General features: G+C 47.0%; 2 protein-coding genes across 4 annotated transcripts in view; one reads left to right on the top strand and one right to left on the bottom strand.

The window, feature by feature from the left end:
- The window catches only part of ABHD12 (abhydrolase domain containing 12), an 85,640-nt gene extending 77,355 nt beyond the window's left edge, over positions 1–8,285 (bottom strand). For all 3 annotated transcript variants that reach the window (XM_021921322.2, XM_021921321.1, XM_021921325.1), the window contains exon 1: positions 7,802–8,285. In XM_021921322.2, the coding sequence (XP_021777014.1) occupies positions 7,802–7,992 (191 nt within the window). In that variant the 5' untranslated portion in view covers positions 7,993–8,285. The remainder of the gene's footprint in view (positions 1–7,801) is intronic.
- Positions 8,286–25,330: 17,045 nt separating this feature from the next.
- Positions 25,331–26,578, top strand: part of GINS1 (GINS complex subunit 1) — a 43,819-nt gene continuing 42,571 nt past the window's right edge. The window contains exon 1 of the mRNA XM_003905182.5: positions 25,331–26,410. Coding sequence (XP_003905231.4) covers positions 25,943–26,410 — 468 coding nt within the window. The 5' untranslated portion in view covers positions 25,331–25,942. The remainder of the gene's footprint in view (positions 26,411–26,578) is intronic.

Raw genomic sequence — 26,578 nt, forward strand, 5'->3', positions numbered from 1 at the left:
AGCCCCTGCCAAAGCACAAGCACACTGAGCCTGAAGTCTTGTGGCATCATCTCTGGGTGAAGAGCATCGACTTAATCTGTCAGCTTTTCAGGTTATATTTCAATAAACACTTTCCCTGCAGAGTTCACTCTGGAAGGAAAAGTGTTCTAAGGGAGGAGGAGAGAAAGGAGGGGAATGAAGAGGAGGAGAAGTCGCAGCAGCAGGAGTCTGAAATGATGTCCTGTCTCCAAAGCTGTTAGCACAAACCTGACCCATCTTCCATGCCTCTCTCCAAGGCTTCCTCCATGAAAGTGCTTCAGGTGCTTTCAGCCTGCCCAAAAATACCCCTCACAGTTCAGGCCTGTCTGCCAAAGTCACCATAGAAGGTGGGCACTCCCTTGGGAAGAGACGCTGTGGCTGAAAGGAACTAGGAACCAAGCAGAGATACAGGATGCAGAGTCCTAATAAAGCAGAAGGCAGTGAGTGGCAAAGCACCAAGTCCCAGTGTGGCCGGTCCCTGGCTGGTGTGCAGCCATGATAAGGTACACTGAGTTAGGAAGAGGAGAACCAGCACCAGTTGTGGGGGGCGGGGGGCCAGCTGCGGCACCATAAACAAAGCCAGCCCCTTGCCTTGTCACAGTCCTGGTACAGACTGTACTGAGAGTGAAGCAAAAGGAAAAAGGAGATGGACAAAGCGGACTTTAATCACAAAAGCTAGCTCAGAACTCGCTCCCATCTTCCTAATCTGTAAAGAAAAGATGAAGAGATACCATGCAGGGACACTTAGAGGGTGAGGTTGATACTGAACCTGGGGAAGGCTGACACTGAAGAAGACAGATGTTAACCTCAGCCATCCACCCTTCTGGGTTAGGGGGAAGCCATTAGCAATCTTGGATAAAGTATCTTCTTTGGGTCAAGGAAGAACGAGGTGTGATGACTGTGTTCTTTGGCATTTACGTGTGAGGGTGATCTGGCTATGAAATCTCCCATGCAGCCCACTGATCTCTGTCCATCCAGCAGATCTGGCCTGTTGGTTGGGAGTCAGAGGATAAAGACTAGGTGACACACAGACCGTGTACATCTCATGACTGCCTTCTCAGGGTCCAAATTAGACCAGTCGTGCCTTCAATGAGCATTCCCAAGAATTCCAGGGCTAAAGAAAGGCCCACAAAATTCCTCATTTGGGCTGGGCACGGTGGCTCACCCCTGTATTCCCAGCACTTTGGGAGGCCGAGGCGGGCGGATCACAAGGTCAGGAGTTCAAGACCAGCCTAGTCAATATGATGAAAGCCCACCTCTACTAAAAATACAAAAATTAAGACTGGGCACAGTGGCTCACGCCTGTAATCCCAGTACTTTGGGAGGCCAAGGCGGGCGGATCATAAGGTCAGGAGTTCAAGATCAGCCTGACCAACATGATGAAACCTCGTCTCTACTAAAAATACAAAAAATTAGCCAGGCATGGTGGCGCGCACCTGTAATCCCAGCTACTTGGGAGGTTGAGGCAGGAGAATCACTTGAACCTGGGAGGCAGAGGTTGCAGTGAGCCGAGATTGCGCCACTGCTCTCCAGCCTGGGCAACAGAGGGAGACTCTTGTCTCAAAAAAAAAAAAAAAAAGAAAAAATTAGCCGGGCATGGTGGCAGGCACCCGTAGTCCCAGCTACTCGGGAGGCTGAGGCAGAAAAATCGCTTGAATCTAGGAGGCAGAGGTTGCAGTGAGCCAAGATCACGCCACTGCACTCCAGCCTGGGTGACAGAGCGAGACTCTGTCTCAAAAAAAAGAAAAAAAGAAAAAAAGAAAAAAAAAAATTCACTCATTTGCCCAGTACCTCCTCACACCAGACACCATGCAAAGAAAAACTTATCTAGTTCCTCGTCCCAAGGAGTACAGAGTTGACCTATGAATGAGATAAATATTTACCTTTAAAAATTACCTTTCAGTCCAGAATTTAAAAACAAAAAAAAAACTGGTTTGGGGTTCGTCTTGACCTCCAAAATTGCTCTCATCTGAATTACTTATCAATGTTAAAAAAGTTGGCAATACTACACACACACACACACACACACACACGCACACATACTAAGACAAAAAAAATTATATAAACAAACAAAAGGTTGGGTGCACTGGCTCATGCCTTTAATCCCAGTACTTTGGGAGGCTTAGGCAGGTGGATCACTGGAGCTCAGGAGTTCAAGTCCAGTCTGGGCAACATGGCAAAACCCTGTCTCTACAAAAAATACAAAAATTAGCTAGATATGGTGGTGGATGCCTGTAGTCCCAGCTACTTGTAAGGCTGAGGTGCGAAGACCATTTGACCCTAGGAGGCACAGGCTGCAGTAAGCCATGACTGCACCGCAGCACTCCAGTTTGGGTGTAGAGCCAAACCCGATCTCAAACACAAAACAAAACAAAACTAAAAAAAACACCAGCTAGTCTTTTCCAGAAAGACTGGACGATCTGGCCACTCTGGGACCACATTCCTGCCAGGCAGCAACAGGACAGGGTGTGGTAGCTGCTCTCCCCTTCAGACAGAACCTGTTCTCTCCACTTGTCTGCAGCCCTCAGCATCCCCCTAATCTCCCGGAACTAAAAAGAGATAAATATTTTCTTTGATGGAGCAGAAAATATGTATGTGTGTGTGTTTATATTTTTCCCCACTTCAGTGTATGTATGGATAATACTTATATTATTGACTAGCCTAAATCAAGAGGAAAAAGCAGGCCAGGCGTGGTGGCTCATGCCTGTAATCCCAGCACTTTGGGAGGCCAAGACGGGCGGATCACCTGAGGGTGGGAGTTCGAGACCAGCCTGACCAACATGGAAAAACCCTGTCTCTACGAGAAATACAAAATTAGCTGGGTATGGCGGCACATACCTGTAATCCCAGCTACTTGGTAGGCTGAGGCAGGAGAATTGCTTGAACCTGGGAGGTGGAGGTTGCAATGAGCCGAGATCATGCCATTGCACTCCAGTCTGGGCAACAGGAGTGAAACTCCGTCTCAAAAAAAAAAAAAAAAAAAAAAGAGGAAAAACCCTAATTACAAAAAACAGGGAACAAAACTAGGGAAATGGCCACAGCTACAGAGGAAAAAAGGTGAATTAAATTGATAATTTTATATGAATACATAAACCGCCAAAACTGAAATCAGGACATAGCAAATCTAAACAGGTCAATGACATAGAAGACACTGTAGTAGTTACCGAAGTGCTATATTCTGAAACAGCACTGGCTAGGATGGTGGCTCATGCCTATAATCCCAATACTTTAGGGGACAGAGGTGGAAGCACTGCTTGAAAGAGAAGTTCAAGACCAGCCTAGGCAACGTGGCAAGACCTGTATGTACCAAAAAAGTTAAATAAATAAATAAATAAATATAAAGGCACCAGGCTTAGACAGTTTTACAAGAAAATTCCTACCAAATTTTAAACAAATAATTTTAAAATTTTGTAAGCTGGCTAAAAGTTTAGAATATAATGGCCGGGCGTGGTGGCTGACGCCTGTAATGCCCAGCACTTTGGGAGGCCAAGGCGGGCAGATCACGAGGTCAGGAGATCAAGACCATCCTGGATAACACAGTGAAACCCCATCTCTACTAAAAAAACCACAAAAAATTAGCCGAGTGGGGTAGCAGGCGCCTGTAGTCCCAGTTACTCTGGAAGCTGAGGCAGGAGAATTGCGTGAACCTGAGAGGCAGAGCTTGCAGTGAGCCGAGATCGCGCCACTGCACTCCAGCCTGGGCGATAAAGCAAGACTCCGTCTCAAAATAATAATAATAATAATAAAAGTTTAGAATAAAATGTCATATAAGAAACTTTTTATAAAGCTATAGAAAACACTAAAACAACTTGATAAAGGTTGCATAAGAGAAAATTACAGACTATTCTCACAAATAATGATATAAAATTTCTAAATAAAATATCAATAAATAGGCCAGGTGTGGTGGCTCACACCTTACAATCTCAGCACTTTGGGAGGCTGAGGTGGGCAGATTATCTGAGGTCAGTAGATTGAGTCCAGCCTGGTCAACACGGCAAAATCCCGTCTCCACTAAAAATACAAAAATTAGCAGTGCGTGGTGGCACGCGCCTATCGCGGCTATTCAGGAGGCTGAAGCCGGAGAATTGCTTGAATCTGAGAGGCAGAGGTTGCAGTGACCCGAGATCACACCACTGCACTCCAGCCTGGGCGACAGAGTGAAACTCCGTCTCAAAAAAAATAAATTAATTAATTAATAGAATCTGACTATACAATAAGAGAGTTCATCCCAGGAATACAATGATGATTTAATGATATAAATCCATTACTATAACTTACTATGTTAACAGATAAAAGAAGAAAATCTCTCTGATCATTCCACAGATGTACACTGGCATTTGAGAAAACTCGTCACCATTTTTTATTTTAAAAACATCAGCGAGGGAGCAGGAACAAAAACAAAAAGCTCCCCACAACATTAGCAACACACCCCAGCATGTCACTTAATGGCAAAAACACTAACAGCATTCTCACTGAAGTCAGGAATGAAACAAGTTACTCAGTGTCATCCCTATTATTTAACTTTGTTCTAGAAATGCAATGCAATCAGAAAAGAAAAAGAGGTCAGACATGGTGGCTCACGCCTGTAATCCCAACACTTTGGGAGGCCGTGACAGGCAGATCACTTGAAGTCAGGAGTTGGAGACCAGTCTGGTCAACATGGTGAAACGCCATCCCTACTAAAAATACAAAAATTAGCCATGTGTGGTGGCATGTGCTTGTAATCCCACCTTCTCGGGAGGCTGAGGCAGGAGAATTTAGGCCTGTTATGGTAGTTCACGCCTAGCACTTTGGGAGACCCAGACAGAAGGATCACTTGAAGCCAGGAATTCAAGACCAGCCTGGGGGGCAACATAGTGAGACTTCAAATCTATCAAAAAAAAAAAAAAAAAAAAACAAAGAAGATTAACCAGGAGTGCATACACACAGCATCTCAGCTACTAGGGAGGCTGATGTGGGAAGATCACCTGAGCCCAGGAGGTCTGGACTGCAGTGGGCCATGATCATGCCACTGTGCTCCAGCCTGGGTGATAGAACTGCCTTAAAAAAAAATTGTTTAAAAATATTCCAGGTCAGGCACTGTGGCTCACGCCTATAATCCCAGCAATTTCGGAGGCTGAGGCGGGTGGATCACGAGGTCAGGAGTTTGAGACCAGCCTGGCCAACATGGTGAAACCCCGTCTCTACTAAAAATACAAAAATTAGCCTGGCTCGGTGGCGGGCGCCTGTAATCCCAGCTACTTGGGAGGCTGAAGCAGGAGAATTGCTTGAACCCGGGAGGTGGAGGCTGCAGTGAGCCAAGATCACCACTGCACTCCAGCCTGGATGACAGAACGAGGCTCCTTCTCAAAAAAAAAAAATTCAACCTTTCATCCTACCAAAAAAAAGGAGAAGACGAAGGGATGATTCAAAATTGGCTAAACACTGAAAACTTTAAGTGATGGATACATGAAGGCTCATTAGATTGTCTTCTCTACTTTCGTGTATGTTGACAATAAAGAGTTTAAAAAATGTAGGGAAGGATCAAAAGGAGGATCATAAAGACACAAAGGAGCCGGCTCTGTGGCGCAATGGATAATTTGTTCATTCAACAAGTATTTTCTAACCACTACTAGGTGCCAGCTACTGGAAATACTTAAGTGGAGAAAACAAAGCTCCTGTTCTCATGGTGCTTCCATTCTGGTTGCAGGGGAGGCACACAAGCAAAAATTACAATCTCCAGTAAGTGATAATAACGTCGACAGGGGTGGGCTGGTCTAAGAAGGCCTCAGTGAGGAGGTGATGGTGGCACAGAGTCTGAGAGAGGAAGCGGAGAAAGTCCAAGGATGTCTGAGAGAGTCAGCCGGGAAGGAAGACAACCAGTAGCTCGCAAATTTGGTCTTCCTTGCCTTTGTTTTGCTTTTTACCCCAACAGTCTTTTGCTTATCCAAAGGATATGGACACAACTGGAATGCCTCTCTTTGTCTCGACTAGAAAATAAAAATTAATCCGGTCATTTTAATACAGTACATTCTTCAAGGAAGGTGCCAGGTCGGCGCTGTTTCCCCAAACGTTGTGGAAACAATTTTTTTCTTTTCTTTTTTTTTTTTTTGAGACGGAGTTTCGTTCTTGTTGCCCAGGCTGGAGTGCAACGGTGCGATCTCGGCTCCGCGATATCTTGGCTCACCGCAACCTCCGCCTCCCAGATTCAAGTGATTCTCCTGCCTCAGCCTCCCGAGTAGCTGGGATTACAAGCATATGCGCCACCACGCCCGGCTAATTTCTTATTTTTAGTAGAGAAGGGGTTTCTCCATGTTGGTCAGGCTGATCTCGAACTCCTGACCTCAGATAATCTGCCCGCCTCGGTCTCCCAGAGTGCTGGCATCACAGGCGTGAGCCACCGCGCCCGGCAATTCGATTTTTCCGAAGGAAGAATTTTCCAATTTATCTAACATGCCATGTCTGTTAATAAAAGTGTATTAAAGTTAAATCATGAGTTTTTAATGCAAACAAATATTTCCATAGCAAAGAGAACAGATTAGTTTCACAAAAGATATTGATCAGATGCTAGATAAGTTTACACCCATAGACACGAATCTATCAGTCTCTGCCCTTCTGTTAAATCATCGACTTAGAGGTATCTATAGTTTAATTTCATGATCTTTTAAGCAATGAAGTTGAAATTCTAATTTTCCTTAGGAGAGACTTGCATAAATATTTTACACTCAAGTGGCCAGCATCAACTAAGGGCATTCCAGATGGTCAAAAAAGAAGTGCTCTGCTACAACGCCCGAGATCACCATATAGTAACTTCTTCAAATCACCACGAAATATCAACGCTTCAAAGCTGCCAGGAATGCTACGTTCTACAAACAGCCAGATAATTAGGAAACCAGCAGATGGGAGGAGAAATCTGTCCGTATGAAACATGTTCCCATCTCCATCCCAACTGCATCCTAGTTTTGAAAGTGGCTTTACATAAACGCGTTCATCTTCTACCCAAAGGGAGAACACCAATAACCAAACGATCCAGGACTGCAAGGTGATTCCCAAGGAGGCGAACTTGTGCGGACAGATTTCACGCACCACGAACCACCACCAGCAGAGGGAAGGACAGGCTTCCCTCCGCCGGCTGCGATGCTCCGAGTCCCTCCTTCCCCTACAACCTGCGGCCCACTGAGCCCTTCCCCAAAGGTCCCGGAGTTCTGAGCGACGCACGCCCCCGACCCTAGTTACCTGGGAGAGGCGCCGAGCGCCCAAGGTGCCAGGAAGGCTCCGTGCACGCAGCCCAGCCTGAAGGGCGCCTGCCCGGGCGCTCGGTGCGGGGCCCGATGCAGAGCAGGAAGAGGAGGTCCGAGTGGGCCCCAGCGCTCTCAGGATCTGGCGCCTGCCCCTCTGCCTCATGCCTCCGCTGTGCCCGGCGTCCAGGGATCTCCCAAGGACTCCCCACCCCCTAGCCTGCTCTCCCCCACGCGGGGTCATGACTTCGGGCGGCGCCAAGCCCCCAACGTAAGGGTCCCCCGGGCTTCCCCGGGAAAGGGTCGGGGTGCAAGGCTAGGCTGGGAGTGCCGAGCGCGAGGGCGGGAGGAAAACACAGGGGGTCGGGGCAGGGCAGAGCGCTCCCTCCGCGCTGCCTGGGGAAGGGAGCGGGGGTGGGGCCGCCGCGGGCCAAATGCGGGACACTAGCGCGGATCCGGGCGGCCGCAGATCGGGCTGGCGGCCACCCTGGGTGGGGCTGGAAGGTGCTGGGGCCCCCTGCGGGACGCACCTGCGCCAGGTGAATCCCCCCTCCGCGAAGCCTCACCTGCCCAGCGCCCGTTTCATTCCCGCGTCGGCTGCGCAGCGCGGCTCGGCCGCCCCCGTGCCCGTCAGGCGCAGGTTCTGCTTCAGGCGGCAGTCGGCGTCCAGCGCCGCGGCAGCCGAGCCGGAGGAGGACGAGCCCGCGGCGGCGCAGCGCTCATGCTCCAAGGCGACGGGCTCGGTCCGCTTCCTCATCCCGCGGCCGACAGGGCCGGCCGCCGACGGCGCCCGCTGGCCTCACCCGCCGCCTGCGCCGCAATGCCGCCGCTCACAGCCGCCGCCGCTCACAGCCGCCGCCACCCGGAGCCCGGAGCCCGGAACCCGCCGCTTCTCACATCCCAGCCCAGGCCGCGGTGCCTGCTACGAACCAGCGGCGGGGGCCCGCCGGCCACGCCGGCCAATCAGCGCCGGGCTCCCGCTGGCCCTGCCCCCCGGCCCCGCCCCGGCCACCTCTTCCCGGGTTCCGAGGGGCGCGCGCCCAGCATCCTCGGCGCCACCCGCAGCCATCTTGTGGGAGGGTAGGCGAAGCCGCAGCGGCGCGTCATCTGCAGGGCAGGGCTCTGGGCTCCATCCCGAGGCTGCAGCTGCCCTCGCCCGGGCGCTCGGTGTGAGGAGCACCCGCTCCCTGTCGTGCCCCGGTTCAGTGACCCGACAGGGGTGGCCCAGCGAGCCAGACCCGCAACGCCGGGCCCCTCGCGCTTCTGCGAACGGAAACCCAGAGGTAGCAAATCGCATTTCCGTTCTCGTGATTCTTAACTCTTCTCACAAGGACTTTACCTTTAAAAGTATGCTTTCCGGTCGTCAATTTTTAATTTGAAGCAAATGTATAAACTCAGTTTTTACTTTTGGGCCGAACATATGAACTGCTTGAAAAATTTACTTTTTAAAAACCTATATTAGATTTTAGATTTTTATAAAGCAATTAAGACTACCTGATGGGAGGAAAATCCATTTCAAAGATAAATTCGCCCTTGTGAAACCCAAATTTAGTACTAATTCAACCCATCCTAAAAAGAGAAAAGGAAAGAAAAAAGGGCAGTTTCACAAATTTAGTTTTATAACTTTGGCTTTCCTTAATATGGCATTGATTTTACATATGATCTATAACCAAGACAGCTATTTGCTTACTTATTCCAAAGTAACTTTAGAAATTTCCATATTTGTCACTTTGAAAACTATTGGCAATTGGTAATCTAAGGTCAATTGGAAATGCGTTTAGAAATTCAACAGCTTTTTATATTACTTTTGTAGTGATACTTTGAAATTGCAACGTAATTTGTAGACCATATTACTAAGTGTTACAGCCTGCATTCATAATTGTGTCAATATCTCCAGATATACTTTTTAAAAACATATTATGGGCTGAGCTCTGTGGCTCATGCGTGTAATCTCAGCACTTTGGGAGGCGGAGGTGGGTGGATCACTTAAGTACAGGAGATGGAAGCCAGACCAGCCTGGCCAGCATGGTGAAACTCTGTCTCTGCTAAGAATACAAAAATTAGACGGGTGTGGTGGCACAAGCCTGGGTGACAGAGCAAGACTGTTTAAAAAAAAAAAAAAAAAAGACTGGGCGAGGTGGCTCACGCCTGTAATCCCAGCACTTTGGGAGGACGAGGCGGGCGGATCACAAGGTCAGGAGATCAAAGCTAACCTGGCCAACATAGTGAAACCCCATCTCTACTAAAAATACAAAAATTAGCCAGGTGTGGTGGCACAAACCTATAATCCCAGCTACTTGGGAGGCTGAGGCAGGAGACTTTCTTGAATCTGGGAGGCGGAGGTTGCAGTGAGCTGAGATCACGCCATTGCACTCCAATCTTGGGGACAAAAGCAAACTTTTGTCTCAAAAAAAAAAAAAAAAGAAGAAAAATAGCTGGGTATGGTGGCGCATGCCTGTATTCCCAGCTGCTTGGGAGACTGAGGCAGGAGAATTGCTTGAACCAGGGAGTCGGAGGTTGCTGTGATCCGAAATTGTGCCACTGCACTCCACCCTGGCGGACAGAGGGAGACTCTTCTCAAAAACAAACAAATTAGCCGGGTGTGGTGGCGCACGCCTGTAATCCCAGCTACTTGGGAGGCTGAGGCAGGAGAATTGCTTGAACCTGGGATGCTGGGATTGGGAGGTTGCAGTGAGCTGAGATCACACAACTGCACTGCAGCCTGGGTGACAGAGCAAGCCTCCATCTCAAAATAAACAAACATACAATGAAATGTAAATGATAAATTCTTTATAGTGATGTAGTAACACATCCTGGAGAAATTGGAAATCTAGGAAATAACTAAAACGTAAAAGAAAAAAAAAAGTTTTGACTCTATCACTCACTTCAATTGAAAACAAACAAAAACAACAACAGCAGGGAGCGGTGGCTCATGCCTGTAATCCCAACACTTTGGGAGGCCGAGGTGGGGGGATCACAAGGTCAGGAGATCGTGACCATCCTGGCTAACACGGTGAAACCGCGTCTCTACTAACAATATAAAAAATGAGCCGGGCGTGGTGGCTGGCCCCTGTAGTCCCAGCTACGTGGGAGGCTGAGACAGGAGAATGGCGTGAACCCAGGAGGTGGAGCTTGCAGTGAGCCGAGATCGCACCACTGCGCTCCAACCTGGGCAAGAGAGTGGGACTCCGTCTCAAAAAAACCAAGCAAACCAAAAAAAGGAAGGAAGAGCTGGAGAGGAGAAATCTGTACTGGATATTGAATCTTTCTTACAGGCACGAGGCCCTGCCCACACAGTGCCCAACTCTTGGTGGTTGAGCCCATGCTAGTGATGCCCACATTTGTATCATTGGTCCACACCCCTCCTTGACCCTTAGGCTCCTCATAATCTCTGGTCTGATTTCTGACAAGTACTACTTCAATGCTGAGCTCCCAGCTCTTCTCCCACCCCCAACTCCATCCATGACCTTTCCCTCTTGGGGAATGGCAGTTCTATTCTTTCAGTTCCTGGGGCCACAATTCTGCAGTCATCCTTGACTTTTCCTTTCTTGTGCTGTAGCATGTCTATCACCAAGCCTTGTCAGCTGTGCTTTCAAAATCTATGAGAATTTAACCATTAAATTTTACCACTTCCATGGTCCCCACCCTGGGCCAAACTGCTGTCATCTCTCACCTCCATTATTTGAATAGCCTAACTGGTCTCCTGCCTCCACTTTGTCTCACTTCTGTCCACTTAATTCAGCTGCCACATAGGATTTTCTTGTTATTACAAGGTCTAATTCTGTCATTTATTTGCTCAGAACACTTAAGTGGCTCCCCATCTCACTCAAAACCCAAGGCTTACGAAAGGGTTTAACATGGCCCTCCCTGACTGTAGAGCACCCAATTCCGTCGCTGATCAGAGGTGCCACTTGTAACCTGCACGGACCTAGGGGACCTGAACAAAGAGGGATGAATGCGGGAATAAAAGACAAGAGACGAAAGAGTATATTTTGAAGAAGGGGTCAGGGGGCACCTTGCCTCTAGTGGACAAGGGTCCTGAGCTTTACACAGCCCTCCATATTTATTAGGCAAAACAGATAGCGATAAATGGGGGGTGATTGTGGGGTAGTAATTGTCCGTCTGCTGTTTGGTTCACAGCAGGCTTGCCAGACTGCATCCTGTGAACAATAGGTGCTAGATTTCTCAGTAGATAACTTCAAGGAGCCCAGTGCCAGGGAGTGAGGCCCTCAGCAAACCTTTTGGTGGCAGGCGCTGTGTGAGTTTGCTCACATCCTGCATTCATGATAAACAGTAGCTATTTGACCATATAGCCTCCAGTGGAATGCTGAGTTGATCACGATCCCTTTGTCCTTTTCAGCTCCCAACATCTCTCCCTTCGTGTTTATGTGTTAATTGAAAGAATGTAAGGCCAGGCTGGGCAGCTCTCATTCTCTGATTGGCAGTCCATCCAATTTTACAGACTATGAGCAGAAGACAGAGACAAAAACAGCATTATTCCAAGAACTACATATAAGATGTTAATGAGGTGCTTTAGATAGGTCCAAGGGCTGAGGCTTGCCAGGCCTTGCTGGAATTTGGTCCAGTCTTCTAAAGAAGGCTGACATTTTTGAGTTCGCTTATTTAAATCAAGAATTTTGTTTTGTCATTCACCAATATCAAAGGTGATGTTGGATGTGAACGCTCCCTGTAAATGAGCTTTCACAAGGTCCCGTGGATTCTCACTTTGGTTATATTCTAAGTTGTTTGCACAAATATGAATGTGGTTAAAATGACAACGCAATTGCTGCTGGAACTGCAAGCTCTGTACTTGTTCCCCTAACCATAGGACCGTGGATTTTAACATTGCCACTTCAGTTAACCCCGTGTTAATTTTATTCTGAAGTAGCCTCGTTTGATCAGCTGTGCGTGTCCAGTTCTCCAGGTCCTGAGCTGTTTGAATAGAATTATGCAAAGCTACAGAGAACATCACAACAGAAGTTATTAGTGTGACTAAAGAAACAATAGCAAAAATTATGCCTAAGGCTCTACAGACAAGATGAGTAAGCTAAGTTGGAAGAAGTTTCACAAAATGCAAAGCAGGTGTAGCAGCCCAAGGCTTGGACAGATTAACAGGAATCCATAGCCCAGGGATGCGACCCAAAATCATCAAGGTAGAAATGCTATGTGTTTGCAATGTGCTATGATTAATGCAGTGATAAAACTGGCAAGATTTACAGGTCAATTGGATATTGTTTACCTGGAGCTTGTTCTCCTTAACTGCCAAAAAGACATAAGGATTAAAAACAAAAACTGTAAATTGAGTGGTGATATTCTTTACAAATGCAACATTAAGATTGTGTCACTTACTATTGCTATTATTGGAGAGTATTCCAATCCAGATGTTGCCATTCATAAATGGGAGTGCTGCCTTCCATATCGTCTCTTGAATTGGTCCTTTCCTCCCTAGATAATGCCACGGAAGAAGAGGTGGGCTAAATCCTGCTCCATGCCAAGCAATCTGGGCGGCAGACTGGGATTGGATCCCAGTATTGTATAAAGAAGAAGCATTAAAAGCTTGCCACCAATGCCAGTGAAGTTTGTGCCATGATTTCTGATTTTCATCTTTTCGATCTAATTGACCTTTAGGTCCCCAATCCACAATGTCTCCAGTTGACATAGATTGTTTTCTAGCCAGTGGAGCAAGACACTGGGTCCACGGAGTAGGGTAGGAACTATTGAATGGAATCCATTCCTTAATCAGCACAATTAGGGCAACTGGGCTGGGAAAGGTTGGTTAGCACACCAGTTACATTAATAGAACCAAGACTTAATAAGTACATAATTTTTCCATAGTGACTCAACCATGTTTGAGCTTGAATTGTAAGACAGCTATGGCTGAGCAACATCTTTGTGGTGATACACAAAGGAAGTCCTTCCAGTGGAGTGGTATAATTAATGACATTATTCTGAGAGTCTAAGTGTTCTATGTCAGGGGGAGTTAGGGGTCCTGGAGCCCACACTCCCTGATCGTGATAAATCTCAGGAGGAGTGTCGCTCCAAAGTATAGGTTGTACTGCTGGGGGATTGATAACATATGCACAATGTTTTTGCCTCTGCACAGCGAAAACATACTAAGGGAGGAGACCACCCCTCATATTGTCTTATACCCAATTTCTGCCTCCAAAGAAAGAAGAAGTAAAAACTAAAAGGCAGAAATGAAATCCACAGGCAGATAGCCTGGCGCCACACCCTGGGCCTGGTAGTTAAAGATGGACCCCTGACCTAATTGGTTCTGTTATCTATAGATTACAGACGTTGTATAGGAATGCACTGTGAAAATCCCTATCTTGTTTTGTTCTGATCTAATTGGCAGTGCACACAGCCCCCAGTCACATACCCGCTGCTTGCTCAATCAATCACGACCCTCTCACGTGCACCCCCTTAGAGTTGTGAGCCCTTAAAAGGGACAGGAATTGTTTACTCGGGGAGCTCGGCTCTTGAGGCAGAAGTCTTGCCAATGCTCCCCGCCGAGTAAACCCCTTCCTTCTTTAACTCGGTGTCTGAAGAGTTTTGTCTGCCGCTCGTCCTGCTACAATACTGCACAGGACACTATGGCTAACATGGCCAAGAACATGGAATCAGGGGGTTTTGCCTGTCACTGATGCTCCAGTAGTTTCTCATCTTCCTGCGTGGTTTTCTTGAGTTGTCCCCAGGTTATGGGGGTTGATGTCATCATCACTCTGGTCAGCCTTCTCTCTATCTTTGCACTCAGGCTCAGCTGGCTCATGGCTTGTATCGGAGGGACCAGGCCCATGGTTGGCTGCCCTGGGTGTCATGCGCGTCCGTGTGAAGAGACCACCAAACAGGCTTTGTGTGAGCAATAAAGCTTTTTAATCACCTGGGTGCAGGCAGGCTGAGTCCGAAAAGAGAGTCAGCGAAGTGAAATAAGGGTGGGGCCATTTTATAGGATTTGGGTAGGTAAAGGAAAATTCCAGTCAAAGAGGGGGTTGTTCTCTGGCGGACAGGAGTGGGAGTCACAAGGTGCTCAGTGGGGGAGCTTTTTGAGCCAGGATGAGCCAGGCACAAGATAATGTCATCGCTTAAGGCAAGGACTGGCCATTTTCACATCTTTTGTGGTGGAATGTCATCAGTTAAGGCGGGGCAGGGCATTTTCACTTCTTTTGTGATTCTTCAGTTACTTCAGGCCATCTGGGCGTATACGTGCAAGTCACAGGGGATGCGATGGCTTGGCTTGGGCTCAGAGGCCTGACACTGGGTTCCCCCAGGCTCCGACTCCATGGTTGCATGCACCTTGAGGGCACCCACACGGTTTGTCCATGGCCTGTGAAAACAGAAATATACCCTCTTCTCCATGTCAGTAAATCCGCTGGACGTTTCCATTTTCCTTCTTCCAGGGATTTCCATAACACTTTCGGATAAACTTTCCTCTTTTCCTCTAACACTTCCCAATGTCTTTCTGCTGGAGTCTTACCATCCATACCAGGAGTCAAAAAATTTAAGGTAAATAAGGCTAAATGTAGTTTTGATTGAGGTGGTAGTTGGCCTCCTATACCCCCTTTTGTATTTTCAACATGCATTATAATGTTTGATGTGCCCGCTCTACAATGTGTTGTCCTTTAAAATTGGAATTATAAGGAATTCCAATTTTATGGGTTATAAGCTGTAAGACATTTTGAAAAGCATGACTAGTATAAATGGGTTCATTGTCAGTTTTTAATTGCTTATGTATCCCCATGTGAGCAAATGATGACAGACAATGTCATTGTACATGACCAGCTGTCTCACGTGTTTGGCATGTAGCATGCAGCATATGAGAATAAGTGTCTATAGTCATATGAACATAGCTAAGCTTACCAAAGGTTGCTATGTGTGTAATGTCAGGCCTCTGAGCCCAAGCCAAGCCATCGCATCCCCTGTGACTTGCACGTATTGTTATGCCCAGACCGTTTGTTCCCCAAAGAAGACCACCAGAGTCCAGTGTCAAAGCCAAGCGGCAAGGATCTTTACTACAAGTTCGAACTTGGTCCCTCCATTCCACAGTATACAAGAGGGCCCCGAACAATGCGAGCGTTTGCTTTTTATAGCCCGAAAGTTGCAGGGGAACAAAGAAATTCTTTTGGCTCCCACGCTTTCAGTAACCTTGAAGGGCTGTCTCCTTATCGGAGACTTTCTAGGTGGTGTTTGTACTGGGCTCAGGGAGTTTTGAGCCCGGGGCTGAGGAATGTGCCCAGCTCCTTTCAGTATATGCCCAGATGGCCTGAAGTAACTGAAGAATCACAAAAGAAGTGAAAATGCCCTGCCCTGCCTTAACTGATGACATTCCACCACAAAAGAAGTGAAAATGGCCAGTCCTTGCCTTAAGCGATGACAAGCGATGTAGCTGTAAAACCTGAATGACTGCAATTAGCTCTGAGTGTTGCGCTGAAACTCCAGAGGTCATTATTGTTCGAATACGTTTTGGTCCATAGATAGCGGCAGGACATTTGGAAGAGCCATCAGTAAAATAAGTCTGTCCACCTGGAATAGGCTTGTGATGAGTAATCACAGGAAGAATGAAATAATGGATTTTATAAAACTGTAAAATTTTTTCTTGAGGGGTAGTGGTTATCTATAGCACCCATGAAGTCTGCAAAAGTAGTTTGCCAGGCAGTCGACATTTCCCAAGCTGCGGCTTGTTGCTGGGAGTATAAAGGAACAATAATTTTGTCAGGGTCGTGTCCCGTAAACATTTTTGACCTATGCCTGCCGATAGTCACAATCTGTGTAATTAAAGAAAGATAAACTTGCAGGGTTTTGACTGTTTGATTAGGTAGAAAGAGCCATTCAATTACTGTTACAGACTTGTCTATGAACTAGTCCAAAAGTCCTGTTGGAGAGTTGGGGGTAGGAAGAATAAACAAAAGCAAGGGTTTTTGCAATTGTAGCCTTGGGGCATGTCTCTGCACTAACCTTTGCTCTACAAGCCATAATTCAGCTTCTGCCTCTTTAGTTAATTGCTGCAGGGAATTTATAGAAGAATCTCCTTGCAGGGTTTGGTAAAGATGTGTAAGTTGGTAGGTAGCAATACCTAACATCGGCCATAGCCAATTAATATCTCCTAATAATTGCTGAACATCATTTAAAGTCTGTAACCTGTCTTTATGGAAAACTACTTTCTGAGGCCGTACACCTCTCTCTAACAATAGTTCCTAAGTATTGGTGTGGGGAAGTTGTTTGTACCATTTCTGGAGCTATTTGGAGATTCTATTTAGTCAAAGCCTGCTTTGTTTCTCTGAATAACTGATGTAGGATTTGATCTGTAGGAGCAGCCAAAAGAATATCATCCATAAAATGAATGGTGTAAGCAGTAGGAAATGTATTCCGAGGTTCCTTTAATGCCTGGCCTACAAAATGCTGACATAGCGTAGGACTGTTAAGCATGCCCTGGGGTAAACTCTCCATTGATAATGAGACACAGGTTCTCTTTGATTAATAGAAGGCACAGAGAAAATGAATCGAGGCTTATCCTTCTCGTGTAAGGGTATAGTAAAGAAGCAATCCTTAAGATCTATTACTACAAGAGGCCAGTCTCTTGGAATAGCCGCTGGAGATGGTAAGCCTTTTTGTAAGGCACCCATCAATTTTATATGTGCATTAATAGCTCTTAAATCATGTAGCAGTCGCCATCTTCTGGACTTTTTGGTAATAACAAACACTGGAGAATTCCAGGGGCTGACTCCTCTATGTGTCTGGCATCCCATTGTTCTTTTACTAGCCGCTGAAGTTGTGTCAGCTTCTCCTGAGATAGGGGCCATTGATCCACCCATATGGGTTTGTCACTGAGCCATTCTAATGGTAAGGCAGTGGGTGGAGGAGAAATATCAATGACCCCCGTCAGAAATCCTGATGTCCTAGCCCTTTTCTATCTATTTTTCCAGTTACTGATAATCGGGTTAGGATTTCCTTGAAATTTTCCTAAACCTTTTTCCCTCTGATATCCCATGTTCTTCCTCATTTTAAATCCTGGGTTATCAAAGTTTTTTTTGTAAGTTTCATATCCCATGCTGTAAGTAAGTCTGGACCCCATAAATTGATAGCTATATTTGAAACATAAGGCTGAGAAGTACATGACTGTCTATCCGGAACAAGACAAGATAAAATCTCAGGGCTCTGTTGAACACTTTGAGCTGTTCCTACTCCCACTAGGGACGTAGAAGTTAATTGCAAGGGCCAGGATGGGGGCCAGTAGTCTTTAGATATTACTGATACATCAGCTCCTATATCCATAAGCCCATAAAATTTCTTTCCTTTAATTTGTACTACACAGGTAGGTCTGTTAGGTAGGTCTGTTAGGCTATGGGTTGGGATACATAGATTCCCATGTAGTTGTGCTCCCAAACCCTTTATTTCCTTGTTTCTCATTTTGTGCAGAAGGGTGTAATTTGCAGGGAATAAGCAATAATTAGCAATATAGTCTCCTGGTTCAAAAACCTAAAGATCTTGTGACATTAAAACTACTTGAATGGCCGGGCGCGGTGGCTCAAGCCTGTAATCCTAGCACTTTGGGAGGCCGGGCAGGCGGATCCAGGTCCAGGGAGATGCAGAGAGACCATCCTGGCTAGCGAGGTGAAACGTCTCTACTAAAAATACAAAAACTAGCGGGCGAGGTGGCGGGCGCCTGAGTCCCAGCTACTCGGGGAGGCTGAGGCGGGAGAATAAAGCGTGAACCCAGGGCCCGGAGCTTGCAGTGAGCTGAGATCCGGCCACTGCACTCCAACCTGGGCTGACAGAGCAAGACTCCGCCTCAAAAAGCTTCGCATTTCTCCTTCATAATCGGAGTCAATCACTCCTGGGACTACAGTCCCTTGCAAATTAAGATGGCTTTTGCCTAAAATTAGTCTCATGTATGCTGTTGGTAAAGGTCCCCAAATACCAGTGGGAACTTTGATAGGTTTGTCTTCCGCTACTAACATGATTCTTTCTCTGGTGGGTAGATCTAATCCTGCACTTTGTGGTGTTCCTGGGGTGAGGGAATCAGTGTGCCTCTGGGAACTTATCCCTTCCCTGAAACGGGATTGAGGTCTGGACTGGGAATGCCCTCATTGTGGGGCCCGGGTCTAGGCCCCGTCTCATTTCCTGGCATGGGGGTGCCATTCTGATGAAATTTTGAGTGACACCAATTAGCCCAGGGATTTCCTTTGTTACAGCAAGGACAAAGTCCTGGCGTTTTTTCTGCTGGGTGGGACACTGTATTGTAAGGTCGTTTCTGTCCTGAGATCTGGCAGCGTTCCTTTTTAAAATGTCCAGTTTTTCCACAATTATAACATTTTCCCATTTTAGGGTTTGACCCTTGGCTCCTTTTAGATTTGTCAACTGTTAAATTAGCCATTGCTTTTGCTAACATTGCAGAGCGATGAAGCTCAGTTCCCACATCGTGACAATTTCCCAAGTTTTTTGTACACCTCACCAGTGCCAGTGCATGTTTACAATCCGTGTTTGCGTTCTCAAAAGCTAGAGTTAAGGTTAGCATTTCTGCAGCTGCGGTATGAGGAATTTGACACTTCACTGCCTCTTGCAATCTTGCAAGAAAATGTGCATAGGGCGGCCAGGTGCAGTGGCTCACGCCTGTAATCCTAGCACTTTGGGAGGCCGAGACGGGTGGATCACGAGGTCAGGAGATTGAGACCATCCTGGCTAACATGGTGAAACCCCATCTCTACTAAAATTACAAAAAATTATCCAGGCGTGGTGGCAGGCACCTGTAGTCCCAGCTACTTGGGAGGCTGAGGCAGGAAAATAGTGTGAACCCGGGAGGCGGAGCTTGCAGTGAGCCAAGATCGTGCAACTGCACTGCAGCCTGGGCAACAAAGCAAGACTCTGTCTCAGAAAAAAAAAAAAAAAAAAAGAAAGAAAATGTGCATAGGGCGCTTGCAACCCTTGCATGATATGTAAAAAGGATTGTACTGGGACTCCCTCTTCAGGAATTGTGGCCCAGGCGCATTTAGCGGCCTGTGCGCACTGCTGATAAGCAGTGTCTGGGAGTGCCATTTGATATTCCAGGTCTGAATAAGGGCCACTACCTAACAGCATATCCTCTGTAATGTCTCGGTGTCTAGCAACATGATTCTGTCTAGCCTGGTCTGCACATATTTCTTGCCAATTTAAATTCCATGTCAGATATGTGCTAGTGGACAACCAAGCTTGCTCCAAGTGTTTTACATCAAAGGGTAAAAGACTTGTAGCACCAAACACGGATTCTAGCAATCCTAAGGTAAATGGGCTCTGTATGCCATTATTTATCACACTCGCTTTTAATTCCTTTAACAACTTAAACTCTCGTGGAGTGTATTCATGAATAATCTGCTGTGGATTATTTGGATCAGGCCTTACAGAAATACGAAAAGCACAAGGTCCTAAGGACTCTCCAGCTATGGCAGCAGAACGTAAAATTCTTTGTATTGGGGTCTCTATTTCTGCTACTGAAGGAAGCGGTACAGATGTTTCTGCAACTGGAGGAGGCGGTGTAGGCCAATTTTTATCCTCCCTATCCTGTTCTTTATTTTCAATTGGAGCTGTGGGTGGGACAACAGATTCTTTAAGATTTTTAGATTCAGCCTGCTGCCTGCTTAGAATAATAATGAGATAATGGCAGAAGTGCAGTACGAATTAAACTCCAAGTGGAAAAAACAGAAGAATCAACTTTAGGACCTTTTTGATGAGTCTGTTTTAATCCTTCTCCTGCTCTAGCTCAATTTTCCACATCAAGAGTGCCTTCCTGATGGCGGGTGTGAGTGAAAACATACCTGTAATCCAGCACTTTGGGAGGCCAAAGCGGGTGGATCACGAGATCACGAGGTCAGAGACCATCTAGCCAACATGGTGAAACCCGTCTCTACAAAAATACAAAAAGTTAGCCGGGAGTGGTGGTGCATGCCTGTAGTCCCAGCTACTCGGGAGGCCGAGGCAGTGGAATCACTTGAACCCAGGAGGCAGAGGTTGCAGTGAGCGAAAAGTGCATGCCATTCAGCCCTGACAGAGCAGATTCTGTCTCAAAAAGAGAGTGCCTGCCTGTGGAAACCATGGGTTATGGCAACCCTTTATGGCTTCTGCAGGAGGTTAGTTAGTGCCTGTGAATTAACCTGAGCTCCAGACTGTCTCAACAGAACTTTAAGCAACTGCACATAATGTTTTTCTTTAATAGACAAATTCTGCCCTTTGTTACCCTGATTCCAGAAAACTTCATTCCCAGTGCTTTTTTTTTTTTTTTTTTTTTTTTTTTTTGAGGCGAGGTCTCACTGTGTAAGCCCAGGCTAGAGTGCAGTGCGTGGCGATCTCGGCTCACTGCAAGCTCCAGCCTCCTGGGTTCACGCGCCATTCTCGCCTCAGCCTCCGAGTAGCTGGGACTACTGAAGCACCACCCTCGCCCGGCTATTTGTATTTTTGGCTCAAGCGAGTTCACCATGTTAACTGGATGGTCTCGATCTCTGTTTCTCGTGATCCACCGCTCCCAAAGATGCTGAGATGAAGCGAGCTTCCACAGCCCGGCAATACCTCTTTAAAGCACTGCTCCCAGTACCTCTTTAGGGCACTGACTTTATATCTGCTGCCAGCAGACTTGACCTGGGGTCCCTGTTCGCCTTGTCAATTTCAGTTCCTCTGCTCCAGCAGACCTTCTTTGTTCACATCCTTGAAGTCCCTGTTCGGGTGCCACTTTGTAGAGCACCTGATTCTGTCACTGATTGGGAGCGCCACTTGTAACCTGCATGGACCTAGGGGGACTGAACAAAGGGGGGGCAAATGCAGGAATAAAAGACAGGAGACAAAAGAGTATATTTGGAAGAAGGGGTCGGGGTCACCTTGCCTCTAGTGGACAAGGGCCTGAGCTTTACACAGCCCTCCATATTTATTAGGCAAAACAGATAGCAATAAATGTTGGGGGGAGGTGATTGTTGGGTAATAGTCAGCTGTTTGGTTCACAGCAGCCTTGCCAGGCTGTATCCTTTGAACAATAGGCAATAGATTTCTCAGTAGATAACTTCAAGGAGTCCGGTGCCAGGGAGTGAAGCCCTCAGCAAACCTTTTGGTGGCAGGCACAGTGTGAGTTTGCTCACATCCTGCATTCGTGATAAACAGTTTGCTGTTCGATCATATAGCCTCCAGTGGAATGCTGAGTTGGTCACAATCCCTTTGGCCTTTTCAGCTCCCAACATCTGACCTGAACACTGGCCTCTCCTATCATCTCCCTGCTCCAGCATCACTGCCTCTTTGCTAGTCCTCACCCAACCTTCCTGGGGCCTTTGCAGTTTGATTCCTCTGCCTGGAATTCCCTGCCTTGCCTAAGGCCCATAATCACTTGGGTTATTTTCTCCCTATTCAGGTCTGTGCCTTCTCTGAACACTTAAACTCAAAACCCTGACTCTTTCACCTTCACTCTGTTCACCTTCCTTGGGTTATTCTTAGTGCTTTATCACCAATATATTTCTTATCAGTGTATCTGTATGTTGCCGTTTTCCCACACTGGAATGTAGACTCTGTAGAAAGGACTTTGTTTACTGCTTTATTTTCAGTATCTAGGTCAATGCCAGGCTAATACTAGTGTAAACCAAAAATAAAATCCCAAACCCTCCATCCCCTGCTGACTGGATGGACTCCTTCTGGGCCAAAGGGACCCCAGAGAAACCTGAAAACCAAACCAAACCAAACCAAAAAAAACCAGAATTATTGGCTATGGACAAGAAGCAAAGTGGAACACACCTTGTTGTACCCCCTCCCTTTTGGAGTGTAGTCACAACTGGCCAGCATTAACATTAAAATAAAGATCCTAAGACTCACAAACACACTCTTTGTGGCAGTAAGGTCTAAACTCCAACCTGACTGATATAGCATCACATGACAGATAGCAGACTCTGAAGGAAATCAAGATGTTTTACCCCAAAATATATTTCTTTGAAATATTTTGAAATGGCCCTGGAAAGCCATCTTTTGTGTGGGGAATTTGCATCTGTAAAGAATCTCCATTAATGCAGCCAGGTCTTTCCTGAATCTAGGAGAGGTTAAACAAGAGTTTAACATACCTTTTAAGATCCGAAAAGAGACATTTACCATCAATTCTCTCAGAAGGCTGCTGCCTATGAGGCTTCATCCATATAACAAGAACCTTGGTCTCCACAACCTCTCCCTTAACGCAGTAATTTCCTTCTGTTGACAGTCTTTAGACAAAACTTGACTCTTTAAACCAATTGCTAATCAGAAAATCTGTAAACTCCCTGCTTCAAGATATCCCACCTCTTTAGGCTAAACAAAAGTATACCTTCCATGTGTTGATTTATGATTTTACCTATAATTCCTGTCTCCCTAAAACACATAAAACCAACCTGTAACCTGTAACTGCACTGCCTCACACATGCTTTCTCAGGACCTCTTGAGGCTGTTCATGGGCCATGGTCACTCATTGGCTCAGAATAATCTCTTTAACTATTTTAGAGTTTGGGTTTAACTTCAACACTAGGCATTTCATAAATATTTGCAGAAGGTATAACTGAATCATCTCAACTCCTTAGAGGTGGTTCCACTGTTCTCATTCTACTGGTAAGGAAGTGAGTATTGGGGTCATTAAGGAACTTTGCCTCTGGGCGGAAATTTATTTATTTATTTATTTATTTTATTTTATTTTATTTTATTTTTTTGAGACGGAGTCTCACTCTGTCGCCCAGGCTAGAGTGCAGTGGCCGGATATCAGCTCACTGCAAGCTCCGCCTCCCGGGTTCACGCCATTCTCCTGCCTCAGCCTCCCGAGTAGCTGGGACTACAGGCGCCCGCCACCTCGCCCGGCTAGTTTTTTGTATTTTTTAGTAGAGACGGGGTTTCACCGTGTTAGCCAGAATGAGTCTCGATCCTCCTGACCTGGTGAATCCCACCCGTCACCGGCCTCCCAAAGATGCTGGGATTACAGAAGCCAGAGCCACCCGGCGCCCGGCCTTCACCAAGTGGAAATTAAAAGCATTATGGCGAGGAGGAGTAGTGCATGCTGAACCCTTGATTCAGTCCTGCAGCACAGTCCAATCTAGAGTTGTGTATTTGAGAAAAACACCTGGATAAACTATTCCTTACTGTAGAGATGAAAATGAAATTGCCCAAGGGGTTCTCCTTGTCCACTGCCCAGACAGAACTGATTTATCAGGACGGGGGAGTCCTAATAGAGACAAAGTTTTTGTGTTTTTTTTTTTTTTTTTTTTTTTGAGACAGTCTTGCTCTGTCACCCAGGCTGGAGTGCAATGGCACAATCTCAGCTCATGGCAACCTCCTCCTCCTGTGTTTGAGATTCTCCTGCCTCAGCCTCCTGAGTAGCTGGGATTACAGGTATGTGCCACCATGCCCAGCTAGTTTTTTTTTTTGAGACGGAGTCTCTGTTGCCCAGGATGAAATGCAGTGGGGGAGCGATCTCGGCCCACTGCAACCTCCACCTCCCGGGTTCAAGCGATTCTCCTGCCTCAGCCTCCTGAGTAGCTGGGGTTACAGGTGTGTGCCGCCATGCTCAGCTAATTTTTTTTGTATTTTTGGTAGAGACGGGGTTTGGCTGTGTTGGCCAGGCTGGTTTTGAACTTCTGACCTCAGATGATCCACCCACTTTGGCCTCCCAAAGTGCTGGGATTACAGGCATGAGCCACCATGCCTGGCCAGGCTAATTTTTGTATTTTTAGTTGAGATGGGGTTTCACCATGTTGGCCAGACTCAGTCTCAAACTCCTGACCTCAGGTGATCCACCCGACTCAGTCTCCCAACGTGCTGGGATTACAGGCGTGAGTCACTGGGCCTGGCTGAGAAAGAGTTTAATTCATGCAGACCCAGCTGTACAGGAGACTGGAGTTTTATTATCGCTCAAATCACTCTCCTAGAAAACTCCAAGATAGGGATTTTAAAGGATAATGTAGTGGGTAGGGGATCACAAAGTGAAGGGTGCTGATTGGTTGTATCAGAGATAAAATCATAGAGAGTCAAAGCGGCCCTCTTGGGCTGAGTCACTTCTTGGGTGGGGACCACAAGACCAGATTAGCCAGTTTATCGATCTGGGTGGTGCCAGCTGATCCCATCAAGTGCAGGGTCTGCAAAATATCTCAAGCACTGGTCTTAGGTTTAATAATAGTGATGTTATCCCTAGGAGCACTCGGGGAGGTTTCAGAATCTTGTAGCCTCCTGCTGCATGACTTCTAAATTTCTAGTCTTGTGGCTAATTTGTTACTCCTGCAAAGGCAATCTAGCCGGGCGCGGTGGCTCATGCCTGTAATCCCAGCACTTCGGGAGGCCGTGGCAGGCGGATCACGAGGTCAGGAGATCCAGACCATCCTGGCTGACACAGTGAAACCCCATCTCTACTAAAAACACAAAAAAATTAGCCAGGCCTAGTGGCGGGCGCCTGTAGTCCCAGCTACTCAGGAGGCTGAGGCAGGAGAATGGCGTGAACCTGGGAGGCGGAGCTCGCAGTGAGCCGAGATCGCGCCACTGCGCTCCAGCCTGGGCGGCACAGCAAGACTCCGCCCCCAAAAAAAAAAAAAAAAAAAAAGCAATCTAGTCCCCAGGCAAGAAGGGGTTTTGCTTTGGTAAAGGGCTGTTACGTGTTTGTTTCAAAATTAAAGTATAAACTAAGTTTCTCCCCAAGTTAATTCGTCTTAAGCCCAGGAATGAACAAGGATGGCTTGGCGGTTAGAAGCAAGATGGAGCCAATCAGATCAGATCTCGTTCACTGTAATAATTTTCTCAATTATAATTTTTTCAAAGGCGGTTTCAAAAAGGCAATGTTTGCTGGGCGTGATGGCCCACGCGGTAATTCTAGCACTTTGGGAGGCCCAGGTGGATAGATCCTTTGAGCTCAGCAGTTGTGGACCAGACTGGCCAACATGGTGAAACCCCGTCTCTACTTAAAATGCAAAACAGCCAGGTGTGCTGGCCTGAGCCTGTAGTCCCAGCTACTCAGAGGGCTGAGAGGGGAAAATCATCTCGGCCCGGGAAGTGGAGGCTGCAGTGAGCTGAAATGCCGCCACTGCACTCCACCTGGGCAACGGGAGTTAAGACCCTGTCAAAAAAAAAAAAAAAAAAAAAGGCAATGTGGTTATTCAGCATAAGCCTGAGCAGGCCATTCCCATGCCCATTCCTCAGATGACATACCTACTGTATATTTGCAAAAGATCAACATAGTTTATAGGGTTAGCTAGAATTAATCCAAGCTTGCTTGTTAGAAATTAGCATTGCTTTTTGAAAAACTGCCTAATAAAACAATTCTTTAGCAGTGATTTCCATCTTCTATTCTATATGGTTAAGAAATATTCCATAACCATCTAGCCAAGAAAACGCCTAGTGAATTCGTGTTACTCTAAGGCAGATACTACAAATATTTTAAACTACTGCTTTAAAATCAAAGGGTGGTACTGTGGTGTTAGAAATGGAAAGCCTAAATGTCTAACCACTCTGGAGCTGTGTGACCTTGGGCAAATTACCTAACTTCTGTTTTGTTATTAATCCCGGGTCTTAAAACACTTCAGAGATAATCGTGAGAATGAAATACACTGCAGTCCCTACCAGCACTAGGTACCGAATAAAAGATAGCTTCATTTTAATATCAAACAGAAAACCCGCACTGCAAAACTGAAACGCTTGCGTCCTACCAATGCATACCAAGTTTTTGGGCCTTTCCACTTAACCTCAAAGTGCCCCCTTGAACCTAAACAAGAATGAAAAGGAAAATGAGAAGCAAGCTGCGGGGCGTGCATTTATTTCCAGCTCTGCTGCCTGTAGAGTCGCTCGGTCCGCCGCCTGAGAACTCGAAAAGCCCTCTCTGCTCAGCCGAGGGGTTCTCCCATCTCCGGGGCGGGGACCTCACCTTGGAAGGATCCCTCTCACTCCGCCCCTGCTGGAATGCGGCTGAGCGGCGGATGTCCCTTTTCGGGCGCCATAGGCCACGTTCCTATTGGCTAGCTTTGTTTGGCGCCAAAGAGCAGAGGCGGAGGCGAGAGCCTGGCGCTGTAGGTCTTAGAACCAAAGGAGTGAGGCGGCCCAGAGCGCAGATACCGTTTTGGCGTGAGAGCTGGCAGTTGGCAAGGCTGCAAAAGCGGAAAGCGTCCGCCATGTTCTGCGAGAAAGCCATGGAACTGATCCGCGAGCTGCAACGCGCGCCGGAAGGGCAGCTGCCTGCCTTCAACGTGAGGGGCGGATAGACTCGGACGGGGCGTGCCGGGGTTGGGCCCGGGGCTCTGGGGCGGGGCGGCCCCCCGGCAGGGTTTACTTTCGCACCTTGTTCCCCCCGAGGTCCGGAAAAATGTTGGGAAGCAGCAAAACAAAATTCGGGAGGTAAAAAGCATTCGTGTTTA

Source organism: Papio anubis, chromosome 16 (assembly GCF_008728515.1).
Source record: "Papio anubis isolate 15944 chromosome 16, Panubis1.0, whole genome shotgun sequence".
Lineage (NCBI taxonomy): Eukaryota > Metazoa > Chordata > Mammalia > Primates > Cercopithecidae > Papio > Papio anubis.